General features: G+C 39.5%; 1 protein-coding gene across 3 annotated transcripts; it reads right to left on the bottom strand.

Annotated features, from left to right (window-relative positions):
- Positions 1-7,277: 7,277 nt before the first annotated feature.
- Positions 7,278-19,532, bottom strand: LOC309500329 (uncharacterized protein). 3 transcript variants are annotated; one of them, XM_082171900.1, is made up of 3 exons: positions 19,229-19,532; positions 19,007-19,125; positions 7,278-10,397 (listed from the first exon to the last, which is right to left on the bottom strand). In XM_082171900.1, exons 2-3 carry the CDS (start codon positions 19,068-19,070, stop codon positions 8,977-8,979), a joined length of 1,485 nt encoding a protein of 494 aa, XP_082028026.1. In that variant the 5' UTR covers positions 19,071-19,125; positions 19,229-19,532; the 3' UTR covers positions 7,278-8,976. The 3 variants fall into 3 exon arrangements, with proteins under 3 accessions (XP_082028026.1, XP_082028027.1, XP_082028025.1); XM_082171901.1 differs by having other exon boundaries at positions 19,290-19,532; XM_082171899.1 differs by having other exon boundaries at positions 19,007-19,136; positions 19,230-19,301.
- Positions 19,533-21,590: the final 2,058 nt, after the last annotated feature.

Here is a 21,590-nt window from a genome sequence, read left to right as displayed (position 1 = left end):
TGTTTGATGACAAGTTGTAGTGTTGGGTCCGAGTCCACCATTGTCGAGTCCGAGTCGAGTCCAAGTCCTTAATCGAGTCCGAGTCCAAGTCCGAGTCCAAAGAGGGCCGAGTCGCACTTGAGTCCGAGTCCTTACCATCCGAGTCCGAGTCGAGTCCGGCCGAGTCCACAAAAATTTTAATAGTTTTAAATTGACCGTTCACAAAGACCCGCCCCTCTTACTGCGGAGCAAAGAGGACACTGACAATGCGCCAACAGACAAAACAGAGCAGGCTACTTCTGGTATGAAATAAAGTCTCAGCTTTCAAATTTTGTAATTTTTATGAAATTAAAACAATACACACTGTTTTGTGGTGCTTTAATATAGGCCTCAACTCAAGCAGCACATGAACTGATAATATCTTCTAGTTATAGCACAAATTAAACATGAATGAACATCAGAACTGCAAAAAGAATTCAAAACACAGCATTTTTTCAAGTTCAAGTCCAATGACTTTAATCTACTATCTGGTTTGGGTTGTTTGTCGTAACCACTGGTCCTCTACAAGCATGAAAAATATATTATTTAGATTATCAATAGCGCTCACTTTAAGCCATCACTTAGGCCTACTTACCGCGTTCTGCACTCTCACTGAAACTCTCGTCATAAACACTAGCTGTCCGCACTGCACAGCGAATCTCTTATTTATATCGCGTCAAGACCATAGACTGTAAAAATTAGGTCAAGACTTTGTTGTTTATGAGGAGATTTACGAAAGGATACAACTCGCGCTGATTCTGAACATACGTTTTGAGCGACTTCTCTGCATGGTGACTCAAAACGCCTCTGATTGGCCACTGTGTTCATGCGCTTAATTACATGTCTGTGATTGGATACAATGCTCAACACTGACACAACACAATGTAAGCAGTTTCGCTTCGTTTCGTATTTGAATAATATTGTGTCCTCCAGTGCCCGGACTCGACTGTACTCGGCAAATTTTCCGAGTCTAAAATGTCCGAGTCCGTGTCAAGTCCGAGTACAAATTCATCCGAGTGCGTGACAAGTCCGAGTTCATTCAAAATTGGACTCGAGTCCGAGTCCGAGTTCGAGTACCCCAACTCTAAGGGCTCTTACAGAGTCAACGCATCGATACGCGTACGCGCCCGCAAGGCTACGCGTCGCTGCACTTCGGCCGCCATTATGCGTCTAAGCGTAGCAAAATGTGTCATCCCAGTTTTTGATACGCGACGCACCATTGCATGCAATACTACGCGTTGTTGGTGGGGGCGATACTGTTGTATTGTACATTATTTCATATTACAGAAGAAGACAGTTTGAATACAATGGCGGGCGAAGAGGAAAAACTGTGCGAGCTTGTGCGAATACGTCCGCATTTGTATGATAGTTCGTCTCAGTTACACGCAAATAAAATAGCGTTGGATAATGCCTGGAGGGAGATTGCAACCGCAATGGGAAAAAGTGTTGACAAAGTGAAAGCGGACTGGAAAAGTGCCCGTGACAAATTCACACGGGCGCACAAGAAGTGGAAGGTGGCATGCAGAAGTGGTGCGGGGCAGCTCAGTTTCGGCTACCCCAAAATACTGACATCTCTAAGCTGGTTGAACGAGTTCGTGAAGCATAGAATTACCGAGTCAAATTTTTCGGTAGGCAAGAATAAACAACGTCATGTGTGTGTGAAGTCACAGAGAGAGAGAGAGAGAGAGAGATTATTGTCCGATGTATAACAATATCATATAGGCTAATAACAATATCAGTGGTGTTGATGAGTGTAGCCTACATATTGTGAATAGATAATAGTGTGATTTCTGAATGTTAAAAGTTGCATTTTGTGAATAAACTCTTTTGAGACTTGAATAAACTCTAGGCCTGTTTCTGAAATCTCAGTGGTGGATAAACTGTTGAGGTTACTTGTTTAGCCTCCACTACAACCCTGATTGTAGCATTAAGCACTTTTGCGAACAGGGCCTACTGAGAATAGTAGGCTACTGACTTGGTCAGGACGGTTGAAACAAATGTAGGCCTACATTTTCTTTCTGTGTAGGCAGGTGAGGGAGATGATGAGTGCGCCAACGATGATAATGATGATGATGAGGAGGAGGAAAATATTACGCAGGGAGATCAGGCACCTCCCCCCGACGGGCCCGACCCCGTCGCATCCCAACCCCAGATTCCATCTCACCGCCCCACCACCCCGACACTAGTGGCTACGACAGTTTCTGCAGTTACCCCACCATCTCATCCCCCTAGTACCACCCCGACACCGTCAGCCTCCCGTGGTGGTAAAAGGAAGCGTAAAAGCGTCAGGCTGATGGATCCGTTTGAGACTACCCTCCTCGATAGGCTGCAGGAAATACGGCAGGAGAGGGAGAGAGAGAGAGAGAGAGAGAGAGAGGGGGGGGGGAGCGACATACACACCACTTTTTGTAATTACCTGTGCCATTTTCTACAAAATCTCCCACAGGAACAAAGCGCTATTTTGATGCGCGACATCAACCAGCTCATGCGGCAATATGAGCCCTTTTAATTTGTCTCCCGATATTGAAGGCGTTATTTGTTATTGACATTTGTTATGTCATGTTCTTTGAGAAACAGGTTGATTTGTTTCCCGACATTGTAGACAAGCGAAATGCGTTATTTGTTACTGACATTTGACAGTGTTCTGTGCGTTCACAAAGTTCATACCATTCATAAAAATGAATTATTCACTGTCACAATTTCAATGTTGCCTGGGCTGTTCAGCAGGCCTATTGTATGGTGGAGGTCAAGTTACGTGCTTGATATGTTTGATAAATAAACCCTTTTTATCTAATAATGTTACTCATTTCTGTGGATAGGCACTATAGGCTTGGCTAGGATTCATTCATCACTATCAAGGTAGTAGCCCGTTGTATGAACATTTTATATGGATATTAATTTGTTTTCACATAAAACCGAATTAGTTAATATATGTAATGTGAGCTAAAATCAAGTAAAAAATCAAAACTCATGCTTCCAAGTGACCTTTTAGAAATGTATTGGTCAGTGCCACCCAATCGTAGCACACTGTACTGGTGAGGAAACACGCCGGCATCTGATAAAAAGTAGTCAGCTCCCTGACAAGTGCCGCTCTCCGGGAGGGTCTGACTCTGCCGACTGAACACTGTGGTCCGTCGACCATGTTCTGGTCCCCCGCAACGCGCTGCCTCCACTCTCCAGGCTGGACTTCACCGGTATCAGACGTCGTATCCACAAAGGCGGCGGGCATGTATCTGGCCCGTTCAGTGGTTGCCAGGAAGTTGTGGAGAGCTGTACACGCCTTCACGATCTTCACCGCTTTCTCAGGTTTCAGGTCAATCGGGCGGCTGAAAATTCGAAAGCGCGCAGCCAATATACCGAAGGCATTTTCCACTACGCGTCTCGCCCTGGCCTGTCGGTAATTGTAAATGCGCTTCCTATCCTGCAGGTTCGTGCCTTTAATGAGAAAACAAAAAGTGTCATGCAGGAACTAGACAGAACAGATGACCTGGCTGATGCCAACAACACACACACAGGTCTGGTTAACTTAAGCAGTACTTTTAATGTAATATTTTTCTGACAATATTTTTTTCTGAAAGGGTAGGTTTAAATAAAGAAAACCGAAATGTAAATAAAGAAAAACAAAATTTAAATAAAGAAAAACAAAATTTAAATAAAGAAAAACAAAATTTAAATAAAGAAAAACAAAATTTAAAATAGCCTAAAGAAAAAACGACATTTAGCCTAAATAAAGAAAAAACGAAATTGAAATAAAGAAAAACAAAATAAAGAAAAAAAACATTTAAATAAAGAAAAAAACAACATTTAATTAAAGAAAAACAAAATTTAACATAAAGAAAAAACGACATTTGGCCTAGGCCTAAACAAAGAAAAAACGAAATTGAAATAAAGAAAAACAAAATTTAAAATAAAGAAAAAAAGACATTTAAATAAAGAAAAAGCGAAATTTAAAAAGCCTAAAGAAAAACGAAATTTAAATAAAGAAAAAAACAAAATTTAAATAAAGAACTTAACGAAATTAAGTTAAATTAAACACGAGATTAATTTAGATTGATAATAACGGGTAAAACGCTTAATACACTTTGTTTCTATTATTCTATTTTCTGAATACCAACACCGAACGAATATATTATTTTTTATATTATTTTTTATTCTCACCTGGATAGGGTCGCATCAGGTTCTGCTGTAAGGGAAAGGCCTCATCCCCCAGGAAAAAAAAAGGACTGGGCGTTGTGGTGCCTGGTAGGACAGCAGGGGCGGGTAGATTGAAATTGCCCTCTGCCAGTCTGGATCCAAATGCACTGCGGCCTGACACACCTCCATCGCTCTCACGACCGTATGCGCCAACATCGACATAGGTGAACCGATAGTTCGCATCAGCAGCTGCCATAAGGATAATTGAAAAAAAACCTTTGTAGTTGTAGAAGTCACTGCCTGATCGTGGTGGTGCTCTGATGCGAACGTGCTTCCCGTCAATCGCCCCGAGACATAGGGGAAACTGCCACTGTCTCCAAAAGTCCTCCGCGATGTCCTGCCACTGACTGCGCGAAGGAAAGGCCATGAACTCCTGCTGAAGGGCATCCCAGATAGCACAACACATCTCTTCTACAATGCCCGCAACAGATGCACTCCTCTTCAGTTGCCATTTTGATCTGAATATCACCCGGAATGTCCCCCGCAAAGTCACCAGTGACTCTGCTGCCCCCTGTTGCGTAGTAGTGTATTGCATTTCACGTATCGCCCGCGTTGCTTGCGTCCGACGTGTAGACTATGAAAGGGAGCACGTCGCTCGCGTCGCTAGCGTCACTTGCTCGCGTTGCTCGCGTTGACTCTGTAAGAGCCCTAACAAGTTGATTGGATTGATTATGTGAACGTGCTCCTCCCGAACTTTGTTTATGAAACATCATGTATACATTTTCTTTCCTGGTTCGGTTGAAACACGCCCCATAATCAAAGTTCAATTGAGCAGTATCAGACTCACATTCTGCCTAGAATATGAGTATGATGAAGTCAGGCTAACATCTACATCATTTTTAAACAAATCTCAATATCTAATAAACATTTAATTTCACAAACCTTGCAGATTTAATGGAATCCAGCTGTGATATCTTGTGAAGTGTGCATTTGTAGCCGGCTTGAACATGTTAATGACGGTCGGTCCGTGCGAAGTGAGTGAATGCAAACAGAAGATCAGCTTCACGCGATCGAAAAATTTAAATACTTAATTTTAAAATATGCTGTGCTATATCCAGTTGCCCACTGTCATATTCATATTTTTTTCACTGTGTGCTGAATGTAATATTAGCGTTACCTTGTCTTTATTTGAAAAAATATGATTACCAGTGCGAACAATATTACCAGATTACTAAGTGTAATGCATAGACTGTAAAAAATAGGTGCAATGGTACAGTGTTTATTTCCTTTTTATTCACATATTCATATATTTAAAAAAAAAATATTTGTGAAAAAATACTGTAATAGGATAACAGATTCAAGAAGTTGCCATCTAAAGTATTTGCATGTTTATTTTAAAGATTTGTTTTCTAATTTATTTAAAATCTATATTTATTTTAATCTTTTTTTATATAAAGTACATAATAAAAATATCGCCTTTATATCGGCCATCCTGCTCTCTAAGATATCGGCATCGGCCATCAAAAAAACAATATCGGTCGACCACTGTTGTGGCAAAAATTCATTAAACAATCACCAACTGCGTAAGAGACACTCTGAAATTCAAATGATCATTAAAAGTACTTTATTCTTGCAAGAAGGCCCAGTTGCCACACAGAAGTCACCAGTACAGTCTGTGAAACAAGTGCGACGACCAGGGGGAGGGCAGAGGAGCCTTTATACTGCTTTCAAGGTCTCCTGCTTACAGGCCCTTATGTCACGGGGTGACTAAAAGCCGGAACTTTTCTTTTGTTGTTCCCCCTTCCCCCCGGACGTCTTTCCGGAAACCCCGAGTCTGATTCCGGTGGCTAGTGCGCATGAGCTCGAGACAGCTCACATTGATTATGAGAGATTGGCCGCACCTGTGGGAGAGAACAAAGACGCGAGTGATATGCGAGAGAAGGATATAAAAGCAGCGTTCTACAGGAGTGTGGGCATGTAAGCTGTGACGTTGATAAATCGTGGCGTGAGCTTTTCTTGGGAAAAATCGACAAGTGCAGTGTCGAGAGGACGTGCTCAGCTCATCTGGCCAGCTTCTTCCAGTGAATCCGTGCATGTGGTGATGAATTATCAGCCGTGGAGTTGAAGAGGGAAGGATTATACATCGGAGCTACCACTAGAAAGATAAGTGTTTCACTTTGTGGTGTGAGAAACAAGGCGACAGTAGAGGAACATCTTTGACTGTTATCAGGAATAAAGCTGTGTTGTTTCACTAGATGCCCGCCATCGACCGGCATGGAAATATCTCGCTGGACTTGAGCATTGTTCTAGTTTTGGGGAATTGGAGTGATACTGCGGTGTCTGTTGAACTTTGCACGATTAATGAGAGTGATATTGCGGTGATTGCACGTGTGGGGCGGAGTACAGTGTTTGCAGCGAGGGAAAAAGTGCAACAACAACGTGTCGATGGATGGGGGATTCAAGCATCTAAGTTGAACGCAACCACAGTCTAAAGCGCTGTTTTCTACGCTGAGCCACCACAGCTGAACGCCCATTGTGAGTACTCTCTCTTGAAGTTACACTGAACGTTCTGAATGTTTCCTCTCTTCATGCTGTTGCATTGATATCTATACGCTGAGCCACCACAGCTGAACGCCCATTGTGAGTACTCTCTCTTGAAGTTACACTGAACGTTCTGAATGTTTCCCCTCGTCATGCTGTTGCATTGATATCTATATGCTGAGCCATCGTCTAAAGCGCTGTCTTCTACGCTGAGCCACCACAGCTGAACGCCCATTGTGAGTACTCTCTTGAAGTTACACTGAACGTTCTGAATGTTTCCTCTCTTCATGCTGTTACATTGATACCTATATGCTGAGCCATCGTCTAAAGCGCTGTCTTCTACGCTGAGCCACCACAGCTGAACGCCCATTGTGAGTACTCTCTCTTGAAGTTACACTGAACGTTCTGAATGTTTCCTCTCGTCATGCTGTTGCATTGATATCTATATGCTGAGCCATCGTCTAAAGCTCAGCGTAGAAGACAGCGCCACCACAGCTGAACGCCCATTGTGAGTACTCTCTCTTGAAGTTACACTGAACGTTCTGAATGTGGTGCCACCGTATCCCCGACCTGTGACACTTATGTAAACAAGGAGAGGCTTCCCTGCTAGTTTTCTGATACTGCTAAGTTTGATCTTACAAACTCAAGTTCTAAATTGGGCGGCCTCTGACCCAGTCCCTTTTCAATCTGCCTCCTCCTGACGTCTCACCTGTTTCCCAGTGTTTAAAAACACACACACATTAGTCATATGTTGGCAGACCACGTACAGTCCAGCAAGGATCATTTCAATGTCTTACTGAAAGTAAGTCAAGTATATTTATATAGCGCTTTTCACAATACAGATTGCATCAAAGCTGCTTCACAGCATTTAACCAAAATAACACAACAAGGTTTGTTTCTAGTGTAAATTTATTGATTGATAAAATTAAATTAAATATCCCCAAAATATCCCCAACTGAGCAAGCCAAAGGCAACAGTGGCAAGGAACCGAAAACTCCATCAAGTGACCTAATGGTGTCCTAAAACTCCATCAGGTGACCCAATGGAGAAAAAAAAACCTTGGGAGAACCCAGGCTCAGTCGGGGGCCAGTTCTCCTCTGGCGTTTATGAACTAGAGGCCAGATTGTAGTTTGAACAGTAAGATAAAAAATATTATATGAATGCCTGGCTGAAGAGATGCGTCTTTAATCTAGTTTTAAACTGGGAGAGCGAGTCCGAGCAACGAACAGTATCAGGAAGACTATTCCAGAGTTTTGGAGCTAAATGTGAAAATGTTCTCCCTCCTTTGGTGGATCTGGATATCTTAGGTATGACCAAAAGCCTCGAATTTAGTGATCTTAAAGAGCGCGATGGATTATAGGGCGATAGAAGATCCGTTAAATAGACTGGAGCTAAGCTGTTTAGAGCTTTATAAGTCAGTAGCAATACCTTGTAATTAATACGGAGCTTTATAGGTAACCAATGCAGTGATGATAAAATCGGTGTTATATGATCATATTTTCTTGATCTAGTAAGAACTCTAGCAGCAGCATTTTGGACTAACTGTAGCTTGTTTATTGAGGATGCAGGACAACCAGCTAATAAAGCATTACAGTAATCCAGTCTCGAGGTCATGAATGCATGAACTAACTTTTCTGCATCAGAAACTGATAGCATATTACGTAGCTTAGCAATGTTTCTAAGGTGGAAAAAGGCTGTTCTTGTAACATATGAAATATGATTTTCAAAAGACAGGTTGCAATCGAGTATAACACCCAGGTCTTTTACTGTAGAGGATAAAGTAACAGGACATCCTACAATGTTAAAATTGTATTGTGAGAGGTTCTGTGGGCGTTTTTTTTAACCGATAAGTATTACCTCTGTCTTGTCTGGATTTAATAAAAGAAAATTACATGTCAAGTAAATGAAAATCAATACTGTAAATCAATGAAAATCAAAATGTCCCATAACAACCACTAAATAAAAGCAAGGAAAATGAAAACAGTTATAAAAGGAATTAAAAAAAGATATATCATATAGTTATAAGAGGAATTAAAAGAGTAAAATGATGATACAAAGATAAACTTCTCATCTGGCAAAACACTGGTATATAATTTTTCACAACTCCCAGTTTTACTCTGAGATTTTCCCATGGTGATTACACTGTAGTTTTAGCATTTTACGAAAACATAAAAGATCACAATCTTCACGATTCAATTGAAAAGTAGTTTGTCTTAAAGATCACAATATAAAATTGTCTGAACGCCCACCCCTACAATCTGTCCTGTCACTCATCAGTGGCTGTTAGGAAACTAATTGGTTACTTTCTACACTCAGTGGTTTCTCCACTGCATGGATCTTCATGTGTATCTTCAGCTGACTTTTAAAAGAGAAACTCTTTCCACACTGATCACACGTGTGCGGCTTCTCTCTGGTGTGGATCCTCCATTCATGTTTTTTCAGAGTTGATGACCGACTGAATCTCTTGTCACAGTGTGAACACTTGTAAGGTTTTTCTCCAGTGTGAACTCTCTGGTGCCGTTTTAAACAGGTCACTGTAATAAAAGTCTTCTCACACTCAAAGCACATGTACTCTCTCACACCAGTGTGAATTTTCTGATGTGTTTGTAAAGATTGCAGCACTGAATAACTCTTTCCACACACAGAACATGAATGTGGCTTCTCCTTCGTATGAACTGTCAGGTGTTTCTTCAGGTTTGATGACACAGTAAATGTTTTGCCGCACTGATCACATGTGTACGGTCTCTCTCCGGTGTGGATCCTCATGTGATAATGAAGACTTTCTCTCCAAGCGAATCTCTTATCACACTGTTCACACATGAACGTCTTCTCTCCAGTGTGGATTCTCATGTGACTCTTAAGGCATCCTGAGTGTGCAAAACTCTTCCCACATTGATCACATGCGTACGGCTTCTCTGCAGTGTGGATTTTCATGTGTCTTTTAAGTTGATAAGGATCCCTGAAGCTCTTCTCACACTGATCACATGTGAACTCTCCAGTGTGGATTTTCATGTGTCTTTTAAGTTTATTAGACTCCATGAAGCTCTTCTCACACTGATCACATGTGAACTCTCCAGTGTGGATTTTCATGTGTCTTTTAAGTTTATTAGACTCCATGAAGCTCTTCTCACACTGATCACATGTGAACGGTCTCTCTCCAGTGTGAATTCTCAGGTGATGATCAAGACTCTGTTTGTTTGAGAATCTCTTTTCACACTGTTCACACATAAACGGCTTTTCTCCAGTGTGGATTCTCATGTGACTCTTAAGGTATATTTTTTGTGTGAAACTCTTCCCGCACTGATCACATTCATGCGGCTTCTCTCTGGTGTGGGTTTTCATGTGTGTATTAAGATTTGGTTTTTGTGCGAAACTCTTTCCACATTGATCACATGAGAACGGCTTCTCTGCAGTGTGAACTCTCATGTGACACTCTAGACTATGTTTGCATGTGAAACTCTTTCCACACTGATCACATGTGAACGGCTTCTCTCCAGTGTGGATCCTCATGTGAATCTCAAGACTATGTTTGGTTGTGAAACTCTTTCCACACTGAGTGCAGGTGAAAGATTTCTTGGCTCTTCTTTTCTTTAAAAATGTCTTTTTAGTCTTTATACGACTCAAAGGTTTTTCTCCAGGTTTGACATGATGTTCCTCCTCCACTTCACTCAGTTCTTCACTCTCCTCGTTCTCTTCCATCAGGTCTGAAAAGAAAAAAAAAAAGATTAATTTTCAGTACATCAAAATAATTCAAATGGAGAAATATAAAGTGAAAGGACATAAAAGTGAGCTCTGATGTAATGGATCACTGCTGTAACTGCTATAAAATACTACAATCCTTTTGATCAAATAAGATATTGATCAGTATTGTAGGAGCCATTTGTTGGATGGCAAAGTGTTTGTCCACTGGGTGGTGCTGTGTATAATTAGAGCACCTGAGCAACAAGTGTGTGCATTGGTAATTGGGAAGCGCACAGTTTTTTGACCGCACGGTAGAGTAGCTCGCAAGGTGGATTTTAGTTTGTGCTGTCTATAAGGTATGGCTTTGTGTGTACGTGTGACCAAGGAAAGGCCACAAGATGTTTTAAGATCATGTTTAATGGAGCACAAGTAATAAAGAAAGACATTTGTTTGTACCTACATCCGTCTGCATGGACTGTTTGTACACGTTCTAAACTTTCTTACTCCTATTATCAACAACAACGGCATTGGAAAGCCATTACACAAAGTCAAAAAACTGCTTCACTGGATAAAGGAGATCATATGAAGTAAAGTCAACATGATTGTTTCGACAGACAGAGGGAGGCTGTTTGGATAAAGTCTTTGTGTCGCTGCACGTAAGGATCGTCTCATCAAGAAGCCTGGCTGGATTCAACTCAGTGGATTCGTTTTGGATTATATTTTCCCCCTTGCTGGTTTCATCCTTGGATTTATGCTGCACGCTCATCTGGCTGTTAAAGGGCCTATAGTCTGGGTTGTAGGAACATTGTTGCAGCATTAACATGGCCATGTGTTATTGTGTGCACACAATCATGTAATTCCAATGCATTGGTTGCCAAAGACCTACAAACATTGTTTGAATTGTACACTCACCTAAAAGATTATTAGGAACACCTGTTCAATTTCTCATTAATGCAATTATCTAATCAACCAATCACATGGCAGTTGCTACAATGCATTTAGGGGTGTGGTCCTGGTCAAGACAATCTCCTGAACTCCAAACTGAATGTCAGAATGGGAAAGAAAGGTGATTTAAGCAATTTTGAGCATGGCATGGTTGTTGGTGCCAGACGGGCCGGTCTGAGTATTTCACAATCTGCTCAGTTACTGGGATTTTCACGCACAATCATTTCTAGGGTTTACAAAGAATGGTGTGAAAAGGGAAAAACATCCAGTATGCGGCAGTCCTGTGGGCGAAAATGCCTTGTTGATGCTAGAGGTCAGAGGAGAATGGGCCGACTGATTCAAGCTGATAGAAGAGCAACTTTGACTGAAATAACCACTCGTTACAACCGACGTATGCAGCAAAGCATTTGTGAAGCCACAACACGCACAACCTTGAGGCGGATGGGCTACAACAGCAGAAGACCCCACCGGGTACCACTCATCTCCACTACAAATAGGAAAAAGAGGCTACAATTTGCACGAGCTCACCAAAATTGGACAGTTGAAGACTGGAAAAATGTTGCCTGGTCTGATGAGTCTCGATTTCTGTTGAGACATTCAGATGGTCGAGTCAGAATTTGGCGTAAACAGAATGAGAACATGGATCCATCATGCCTTGTTACCACTGTGCAGGCTGGTGGTGGTGGTGTAATGGTGTGGGGGATGTTTTCTTGGCACACTTTAGGCCCCTTAGTGCCAATTGGGCATCGTTTAAATGCCACGGCCTACCTGAGCATTGTTTCTGACCATGTCCATCCCTTTATGACCACCATGTACCCATCCTCTGATGGCTACTTCCAGCAGAATAATGCACCATGTCACAAAGCTCGAATCATTTTAAATTGGTTTCTTGAACATGACAATGAGTTCACTGTACTAAAATGGCCCCCACAGTCACCAGATCTCAACCCAATAGAGCATCTTTGGGATGTGGTGGAACGGGAGCTTCGTGCCCTGGATGTGCATCCCACAAATCTCCATCAACTGCAAGATGCTATCCTATCAATATGGGCCAACATTTCTAAAGAATGCTTTCAGCGCCTTGTTGAATCAATGCCACGTAGAATTAAGGCAGTTCTGAAGGCGAAAGGGGGTCAAACACAGTATTAGTATGGTGTTCCTAATAATCCTTTAGGTGAGTGTATGTTTGTTCACAATTGTTTGCAAAATGGAAAATGAAAGGTCTATAAATGCTAAAGGGTTTAATGAGTTAAATCAAAACCTGTCTAATGTTGAAAACGAGTCTGAAAGAGTGAAAATACCTGTTAAATTAACAGCTAAGGCTTTAATGGAAAAACTTGAAACTGCAAAATTTAAGAAAGGCCAAGTTAAACAAGGCACAGAAACTAATAGAGTTAATTGACAGGTTAATCTATGAAGACAAAGAATATTAACCTGAGGTATGCTTTGCTTTGGAAGATTTTAAGAGGTTTTGTTCAGAGGCTAAATAAGTACATCTTATGTCGCTGTTGGTTAATTTACCTGTTGACAAAGCTGAAAAACATGAAATATGGTTTAAAGTAAAGATGATACCAAATAATGAGTTAATTGAACGTGTGAACAAATGGTTATCAGTCACAGCAAAGGGTCAGAAAAGCTGTAAAGTGGGTGAAGTATGTAGTGACGTTGGTCCGGGAGACATCATCTCAAATGTGTCTCATGCTACCTCCAAACGTAGTAAACGCAGCTCACACAACACTTCATCAATAGCATCTGCATGTATTCAAGCGGAGACAGAAAAGGCTGCACTGATGGTACATGCTGCTGTGTTGCAAAAGTCTGATAATCAAAGCAAATGTTCACGCAATTCAAGTTCAAAATCAAGTGAGATTAATGCAACTGATAACCTCAAGTTTGATTCTTCTCGGCCAAAGTGTTTGAATCACGATGCAAATGAATATGTACCAGTGAATTCAATGCCAATGAATACAGCTGGAGCAGCTGATGTCTCTGCATCGAGAGTCATAACAGAGAATCAATGGAAAGGATGGAGAAATCAAAAAAAATATTCCAAACAGCTCAACAATCTGATTTCCATTATTCTGCTCAAGTGCAACAAGACAATATGGGAGTCGATCAAATGCCACATGTTCTTCCCCCTCATGGTGATCCCCTGCTTTAAGTCTTAAAAAGACAAGAGGAATTAACATCTTATCTTATTCAACAACAGCAAGGAAATCCTCATATCTTACCAAAAAGAGAGACCCCAGTCTTTGATGGCGACCCACTGAAGTATATTGCATTTATCAGAGCATTTGAACATGGCATTGAATAGAATTTTTTTATATAATAGTATATTTCTTAAAACTGCAAAAGAAAAAAGAAAAATTATAAGTAATAGAGACAGAGAGTATTAAGGCCACGCCCACACCGGGGAGGGGCGGAAACAATCCGAACGTCTCCATTGAATTTGCATTGCGAGAGGCTGCCTGCTTGTCATTTATGACTTATAACAAAAACAACGTCTAAAAGCAGACATTGTGACAAGGTGTACAGCAAACAAGCTAAATAACCCAGAAATACATTTTTAAAAGCTGTCGACCCCAAAAAACAGTTGTTTCAGGACATAAAAGTGGATCAATTGAGACAGAGCGCAACTAGTTCTCGAACTACTTTAAGAACTACGCCCACTGGAACGCGACATTGCATACTGTCAAAATGCTACAGCTTGGCTTACATTTAATATAATATAGAAAACTGACATTTGGATATTTGACTTACCAGTGACAAAATGTTTACTGCACACATAGACATACTGAGTGTCAGGATCCCACAATTTACCCATTCTTCCTGCTGATGCTTCATGTCTTATTGCCCGTATCCAATTTTGTCTCCTAAAAGGCTGGCTTTTACGGTTCGGATGCAATATAAAAGTTTATTTCTGTTTTTTTATTTTTTTTTATCTTGTTTGCTGTACACCTTGTCACATAGCAGCTTTTAGGCATTTTTCTGTCTTTTGTTATAAGTCATTAAAGACAAGGAGGCAGCCTCTCGCAATGCCAAGTCAATAGAGACCGTTGGAATGAACACAATGGCCGGGCTGAAGTCATGTCAAGTCATGTCTTTGTTTTAAATAGCGATGTAAACGAGAATTTATGTAGCGTTAAATACAATACATAAGCTACACACTCATATTACATCTCGTTAAATATGATTATGACCATTCATAATTGATAGACACCAATAAACACTGCATGCTGACAAACAGCAAATCAATTAACATTAGGCTATTTAAGTTAACTTACATAACGTTGCATGGGGTCATAACTATCATGTTAAAGTGACCTAAAAATAACTCAATTTTTATTTATATAACTCTGTAATATTTAATTAACTCAATTATGTAAAGTTATAATAGAAGTAAAACATTTAGGCCATGAAATACTATTCATTCATTTAATATCATTAATGTAGGCTAACAACTTCTTTTAAATTGTATAAATTTCATCAGAACGTTTGTCCATACAGATACTGTAAATATTTGACTGAAATATCAACTTTTGTTTCTTTTTCTCCCCTTTCCATGTGTGTAATCAGATAATTGGTGCTGCTCTGTGTAAGTATTCTGTTGGAATCACTGTCTGACACATTCTCAGTTTTTACATTGTAGATTTGTCATAGACATTTACAAAAACTTTCTTTGCACCATATAAATGTGTATATTCATAAACATTTTGCTTATGTTATGTTAATATTTTGGGAATAATTTTTTTTTTAAATGAGATGTTCCTCACCCCCTGAACAAATACTGTATTTGAAATGCTGTTTGTCCTCTCTCTTTTCAGTATTTCTTGCCATCTAATCCTGATTGCAGAATTGAGCTCCAACTAGGGCTGCAGCTATCGATTCTTTTTGTAATCGATTAATCTAGCACTTAATCGATCGATTAATCGAGTAATCGGATAAAACAAATTTGTGTGTTTTTAAACAACCAAAACAAATAATGCATAACGAAAATTAGGTATTTATTCCAACTCCAACATTTGGCTCCAAAACTAAGCCTATTTATTGCAATCTTGACCCATTTAGTGTTTATAAGTGCCAGTGCCAACAATTATATAACAAGACAGTTAAGTCACTGTAAAAGGGACAATTTTTTACTTACTGTAAAACATGTATAACATGTAAAACTATCAATACAAACTTAAATAGTAAAGGCCATTTGGCCTTAGTTTTGTCTTCTTAATACAACATTACAAAAAAAGGATTGCACCTTCAGCAAATTACCCACTGGAGAACAAAAATAAATGAAATGAATATAAAATATCAAGCCCAACAGGTACACAATGTATACAATTTATAAAAAAAAATAAGTGTAGCTTTGAAAAGGGGAATGTTTTATTGCAAATATGCATTTTGTTAAATAGAAAAAGAACAGCATTTTGTTTTTCACTTAGGCTAGTTTAAGTATATTATCACGTTTTGTAGTATTATATTTTTTTTGTTAATTGAAAATGTTCTATGCTCAATTACTTTGGTAGCTGATTATGTCTTCCCCAAAAGTACGAGTGGATTGGAGAGGCTGGGGAGTTTCATTTTTTGTTGTTGTCTGTAACTATTTGGCAGACGTGACAGACTACAAACAAGGTCTCGCAAAGACTGCAATACAATATTTGTTCCTCCATCACGTCCCGGTGTATACAGTGAATGCATGCTGAAATGATTGTTGCGTGGCTACATAAAAGTTTAAGCATATGCATTGCCGCAATTGGTCTGACTTGCGCGTGTGAGAGACGAGGGTGCGTGTGTGTGTGTGAAGCGGTTCTTTTTTTAGGCTATACTCTCTTGCAATTGAAAGTGAATACGTTTACTACTTAAAAACATCAAAGCTAAACATCATATCTAGTCAAACCGCATCACGACATCATCACTACAAATACAGTATGGGATTAAAATCAGTGAACATCAATGTATAGGCTTTAAAGGCACGGGCGGAAATATTGGCGCTGGGTCAAAAAAAAATGCGGGACAGAATCGTTACCTTGTTTCAGCGACGCTGGAAGGAAGCGATCCCAAACTTTAGACATTCTCTGCCGTTTATGGACATCTTTACTCTCCGCCATCGCGCCAACTAAATTCAAAATGTATCACGCGCTATGGTGTGCTTCCTGAACACTGAACAACGGTCCGTGTGAAATCAGATCCCTGCGCGTATAGTGCGCGTCATAGGAATTTAACGAGGCTTCGAGGCAGAGTTTTTGCCTCGAGGAATTTTTGTAATCGAGTAAATCGAGTAACTCGATGAATCGTTTCAGCCCTAGCTCCAACCCCAGTTAAGCAGACCTGAACCAGTTGATCGAGGTCTTCAGGATCAGCAGACACTACAGACAGGCTGGAGCTAAACTCCTCCTTGACCAGGACTGGACACCACTGCTGTAAGTGATCCATCTAGTCATGTTCCGAACATTCTGCAGGGGATCTCAGCTCTGGCCCTTGAGGACCACTGTCCTGCAGACTTTAGCACCAACCCTGGTCCAGCACGCCTGGACAAGCTAATCAAGCTCTTTTGGTGAAAAGAGCATGTGAGATTGATCAGGTCTGGACATAAACTGCAAGACAGTGCACTTCGAGGACCAGAGTTGAGAACTCCTGACAGATTAATTAGTCAATAATCACTGATGAAAAAATAATCATTTTTATTTGTATAGATTTATGTAATATTTGACTAATATTCAGTTGTCTTCTCTCTTTTTTCCTTAATTGTGATGGGTGTCAAAAAGCCAAATAAACCCAAAAGAGCCACTCAGGCACAGGTCACTCTTTTTCTGTGCAAGTACATTTTTGACTGTCAGACACATTATCTCTATTTGTTTTAAATAAAAATGACATATTCAGGCTGCAATTTAAAGCTATCAAATGAATTATTGATAAAGACATGTTGTTCCAAACATGTATTATTTACTTTTTTTCTGTTGAATACAAAAGATGATATTTTGAATTATGTTTAATCTGTTTTGTTCATACAATGAAAATCCCATTGGATCCCATCGACTCATTTTTCTAAATATCATCTTCCACAGAAGAAATCATGCAGGTTTGGAATGACATGAGTGTGAGAACAAAGTGACAAAATTATTCTTTACATTGTGTTGATAATTTTAGTAAATTGTTCTCATGCTCTCATTTCATCATGCCCTCAATTGGTTCACTCTCGGTATGTTTCTCTTTCAACAACACCACCTAAATTAGTTTAATTTTAATAATAATAAACAACACCTGTAACTATTTTTCCTGAACTCAAATTATTCTCAGGTTTCTCCAGTCAAAGTGCATTTAGAGGTTCTCAGAAGATTATTTGTTCCCTGAGGTGGAAATGTCCTAACCCTTGGGAAAACACAAGTGTATAACCATTTACACTTGGAACAATCCTTGTTTTTATTTTTATTTTATGTTAACATTTCAATTGTTGTTGTTTTTTTCTCACTTTAGATGCGAAGACTGGAGATCTGGCAAAGATCTTCTGGTATCCGAGGGGAATTATTTATTTTATTAGAGGATTCATAATCCACCTTAATGTGTTGTGATGTGGTTTTATACAAAAACATTTTTTTGACTTTTTTTTAAATCAAAATCTCAAACGTTCCTGAATTGTTTTTCACGATTTACATGCTGACGACTGGATCCTGCCTACTGAAAATTCCGTTTTAACAGCCCAGGAATTAATTCTTTGTGAAAATAGATTAAAACAGAAAACAGTTATTTTAAGTTGCAACAATTTTTCAGAATATTACTCTTTTTAATGTATTTATTAAATAAATGCAGCTTTTATGAGATGAAGAGATTTCTTTCAAAAGTATTTAAAAAAATCTTACTGACCCTAAACTTTTGAATGGTAATGGATTGTGTATATATATTTTACATGACTGTGAATAAATGAAATTATTGGAAACATTTGACTTCTAATGTACTACTTCGACTTTCAACAAGTGCGATTATTTTGTATTGTGGCAAATGTAAAGTACAACCAAACTAATCTTGTTGTTTGTGAAGGTCACATTACAACACATCTTTGCATTGTCCGCAGTATGCCCATATTTTTCCCAGTGTACCCACAATATGCCCACAGCATGGGCTTGCTGTGGGCCCACTCTGGGCCCCGCATTTCATGTCACCTTTATTTCTATAGTGCTTTTTACAATACAGATTGTTTCAAAGCAGCTTCACATTGATAACATGAAAATAAAATAATAATATGCTGTGGGCCCACTCTACTTGGAGTGGGCCAGCCCACAGTTAGCCCACACTTTGGGCTGTCCCGATGGTGTGGGGCCCTCATGTGCCCCACATTTCACGCCGGTATCTGGGCCCACAGTGGGCTCCCCGCAAGGGCCCCAAAGGAGCATGTTTGCTGGGGAGTTCCAAAATATCTAGTGAGAATTCTGTATTTTCAAATGTTTGTCACCTGTTCTGCGCAACATCATACAGATGTGTATGTCAGGTTGTTAAGATTTCAACATTGACGAACCCGGCACTAAGTTCAGTCAGATTCTGTGTTTTGGACCATGTGTGTCCTTAATAAAGCTTTGATATGATACAACCTGGTTGTAGTAAGAACTTTTTCCGCGAATACCTCGTGTCTAAAACTCTGTTAGCTTAAAGTAACGTTACCACAACAGTCATTAAAGAAAAATCTAGAATAGACACCAACCTGCTTTGTCCTCGTGTTTTATTCTCCGGGGTTCTGGTTCACTCGAGTTTTTAACAAACACCATCTTCTCCTCAGTTCAGTTGCAGCAACTCCAGATATTCCTGCTCGATTCAGAACTTCTGGTCACGACGAGGATGAGAATATTACAGTCATTTACTGACCCGACTCAAACGTGGCATTTTCTATACACTTAACGTACAGTTATAACAGTTTGTATCATACCAGTAGCACAACATCACACCAGAGACTGTCCCAATATGCGCTTTCGGTTTTGTGGACTTACAATGGCTGCCGTGTCCGTTAAGTCCGTGAGACCGTAGAGTGTCCCATTTGTCATTTTAAGCCTCAGAAGTGTGCTTGCGAGCGCCCCCTTTGCGGTCGATATGCGCCCTCGATGCGCACTTTTGCCGAGCATGCACTGATCAATGCGGACTCCACAGCAGACTTCTTCCCGACAGTAAAGCGGCATTACGCCACGAAAGTGCGGACTCGTAGGAAGACCACGAGTGCTCAGGGTGCCATTTGGGACAGGGCCTAAAATGAAAACAAACCTTCTTCCTCTGAGGTTTAATGGCGGTCGGCAGACAAAAGGTTGTGACTTACCGCCACACACTGGACTGGAGAGTGAAATGTGGGCAAAATCATTTTGTAACTGAGCGGTACAAGACTTTGCCTAATATAAGTTTTTTGCTACTTTTCCTAAGTCTGCCACCTGAACACACACAAATGTATTGCATTGAAAGCTATTGAATGAGCCAATAATAGAGCGTTATATTTTATTTTACTTTATTTTATGAAATTCAAAAAGTCAAACATACATAGTCAATAACAGCAATAAAAAAATAAATGCTAATCAGCCACTGTGCAAAACACACACACAAACATTTCAAAGTCAGATAAAAGTCCTACTGCAATATTTGTTGATGCCATCATTGTACATTGTTTATTCTTACAATTTACTATTGAGTTATTATGAGGTTTATTGTTTATTCCTACCCGTTTTGTATTTTCTTTATGAGTTATGCCTATATACAGCCACTGAGTGCTACAGCCATCTAGTAGTGGCTATTGATATTTCATGATATAGTTTTTAGATGTGACCAAAGTAATACCAACTTGTGAGGTTTGGCTGCTTCAACTTACTGGAATGTACATTTCATGAATACTTTTTATTATGTTAAATATAATATTAAAAAAATACATATTTTACATAGAAAAGTAGATTATGGTACAAGGGTTAAAGGCACATCAGTTCATACTAGTAGTGACAAAATAAAATTTTATTGCAGAAATAAAATATGTTTTTATTGAACAACAACAGATTTTGTGTGAAAATGAATTATAAAAGTGGTTTGTCTGTTTGTTTGTTTAAAAATCTTATAAATGCATGTGTTAAGGTGGGCCTTTGACCACACATAAATATAAATAAACAATAAATAAAAATGGTAGTATGCCCCCGAACAAGGATGAGACTTTTACTGATGGTTTTATGATGTTTAATCCTTTATAAACCTTTATCCATTCCCATATCACCAACATAAGAGCTGAAATGTATAAAACATGTAACTGATCAGCTAACATTGTTCACGTTCACATGGTGTCTTGCATTTGTGCAAAAACTAACATATTAACAGACAAAATGCTCAGCTGATTTAATTAAGACACCTTTTGCCTCTTCAGGGGGCTGCAAGTATTGTCATATTTGAGATAACAAGCTATGTGCTAAAACTGCACTACTGTTAATTATTTCCCTGTTAAATAACAGGAAATTATTTTCCTGTTATTTTAACAGTTAATTCATGTTAATTGTTTTTACAGTGCACTCCCCGTAATGTTTTTCAACAGGAATTTACTGTGAAACAGAAAAAAACAGGAAACAACTGGCAGCAGTGTTACCATTATTTTCCTGTTAAATCACCATTTATTTTGTTTCCATTAAACCGATTTCTCCACCACTGACCTGCAATACTGTGAATCTCCTCTTCGATGGATCTCACGGGTTTGTGTCGAGGAAACAACACAAAAACTCACAGAAAGAGTGTGAGAGCGAGACACACTTTCCTTCCCGCTCTGATACAGTGTCCTTCCTTACTAATGTGCTCTGCATCTCCGATGTTATATATAAATATAATATAGCCTATAAAAACGCGCAATAAATTAATGTCCTGCACTGCAAAAAAAAAAAAAAAAAATGCTTTTCTTAGCCTACTTAGACTTTTATCTTGTTGTTTCCAGTCAAAATATCAAAAAATTCTTAAATCAAGATGCATTTACTACATAAGAAAAACTCTGGGAAACCTGCTCCCGACCAGGTTGGGTTCACAGAGTAATTTGCCATGGTAACTGACTCTGAGTAGCCTATAAGTTACCTCTCTTTCAGAAACGGGCTTGACTTACTTTTCTCTGGACTTTTCTCCAGTTTGACATAACCAACTTCTGAAACAGAAAACCTAGAGTTTCCCTCATTTCAGTGTTAACACACTCAGAGATTTCACTTAACCTCCTTTCTGAAACAGGCCCCTGCACTTGCTGTCATAGCAACAGGTGCGTAAACTCAAACCTGCTCGCGAGCTTATTTCATGTA

Source organism: Leuciscus leuciscus (assembly GCF_965113295.1).
Source record: "Leuciscus leuciscus genome assembly, chromosome: 1".
Classification (NCBI taxonomy): domain Eukaryota; kingdom Metazoa; phylum Chordata; class Actinopteri; order Cypriniformes; family Leuciscidae; genus Leuciscus; species Leuciscus leuciscus.
Note: the sequence above shows the minus strand (reverse complement) of the source record. Positions and strands in the feature narration are given on the sequence as shown.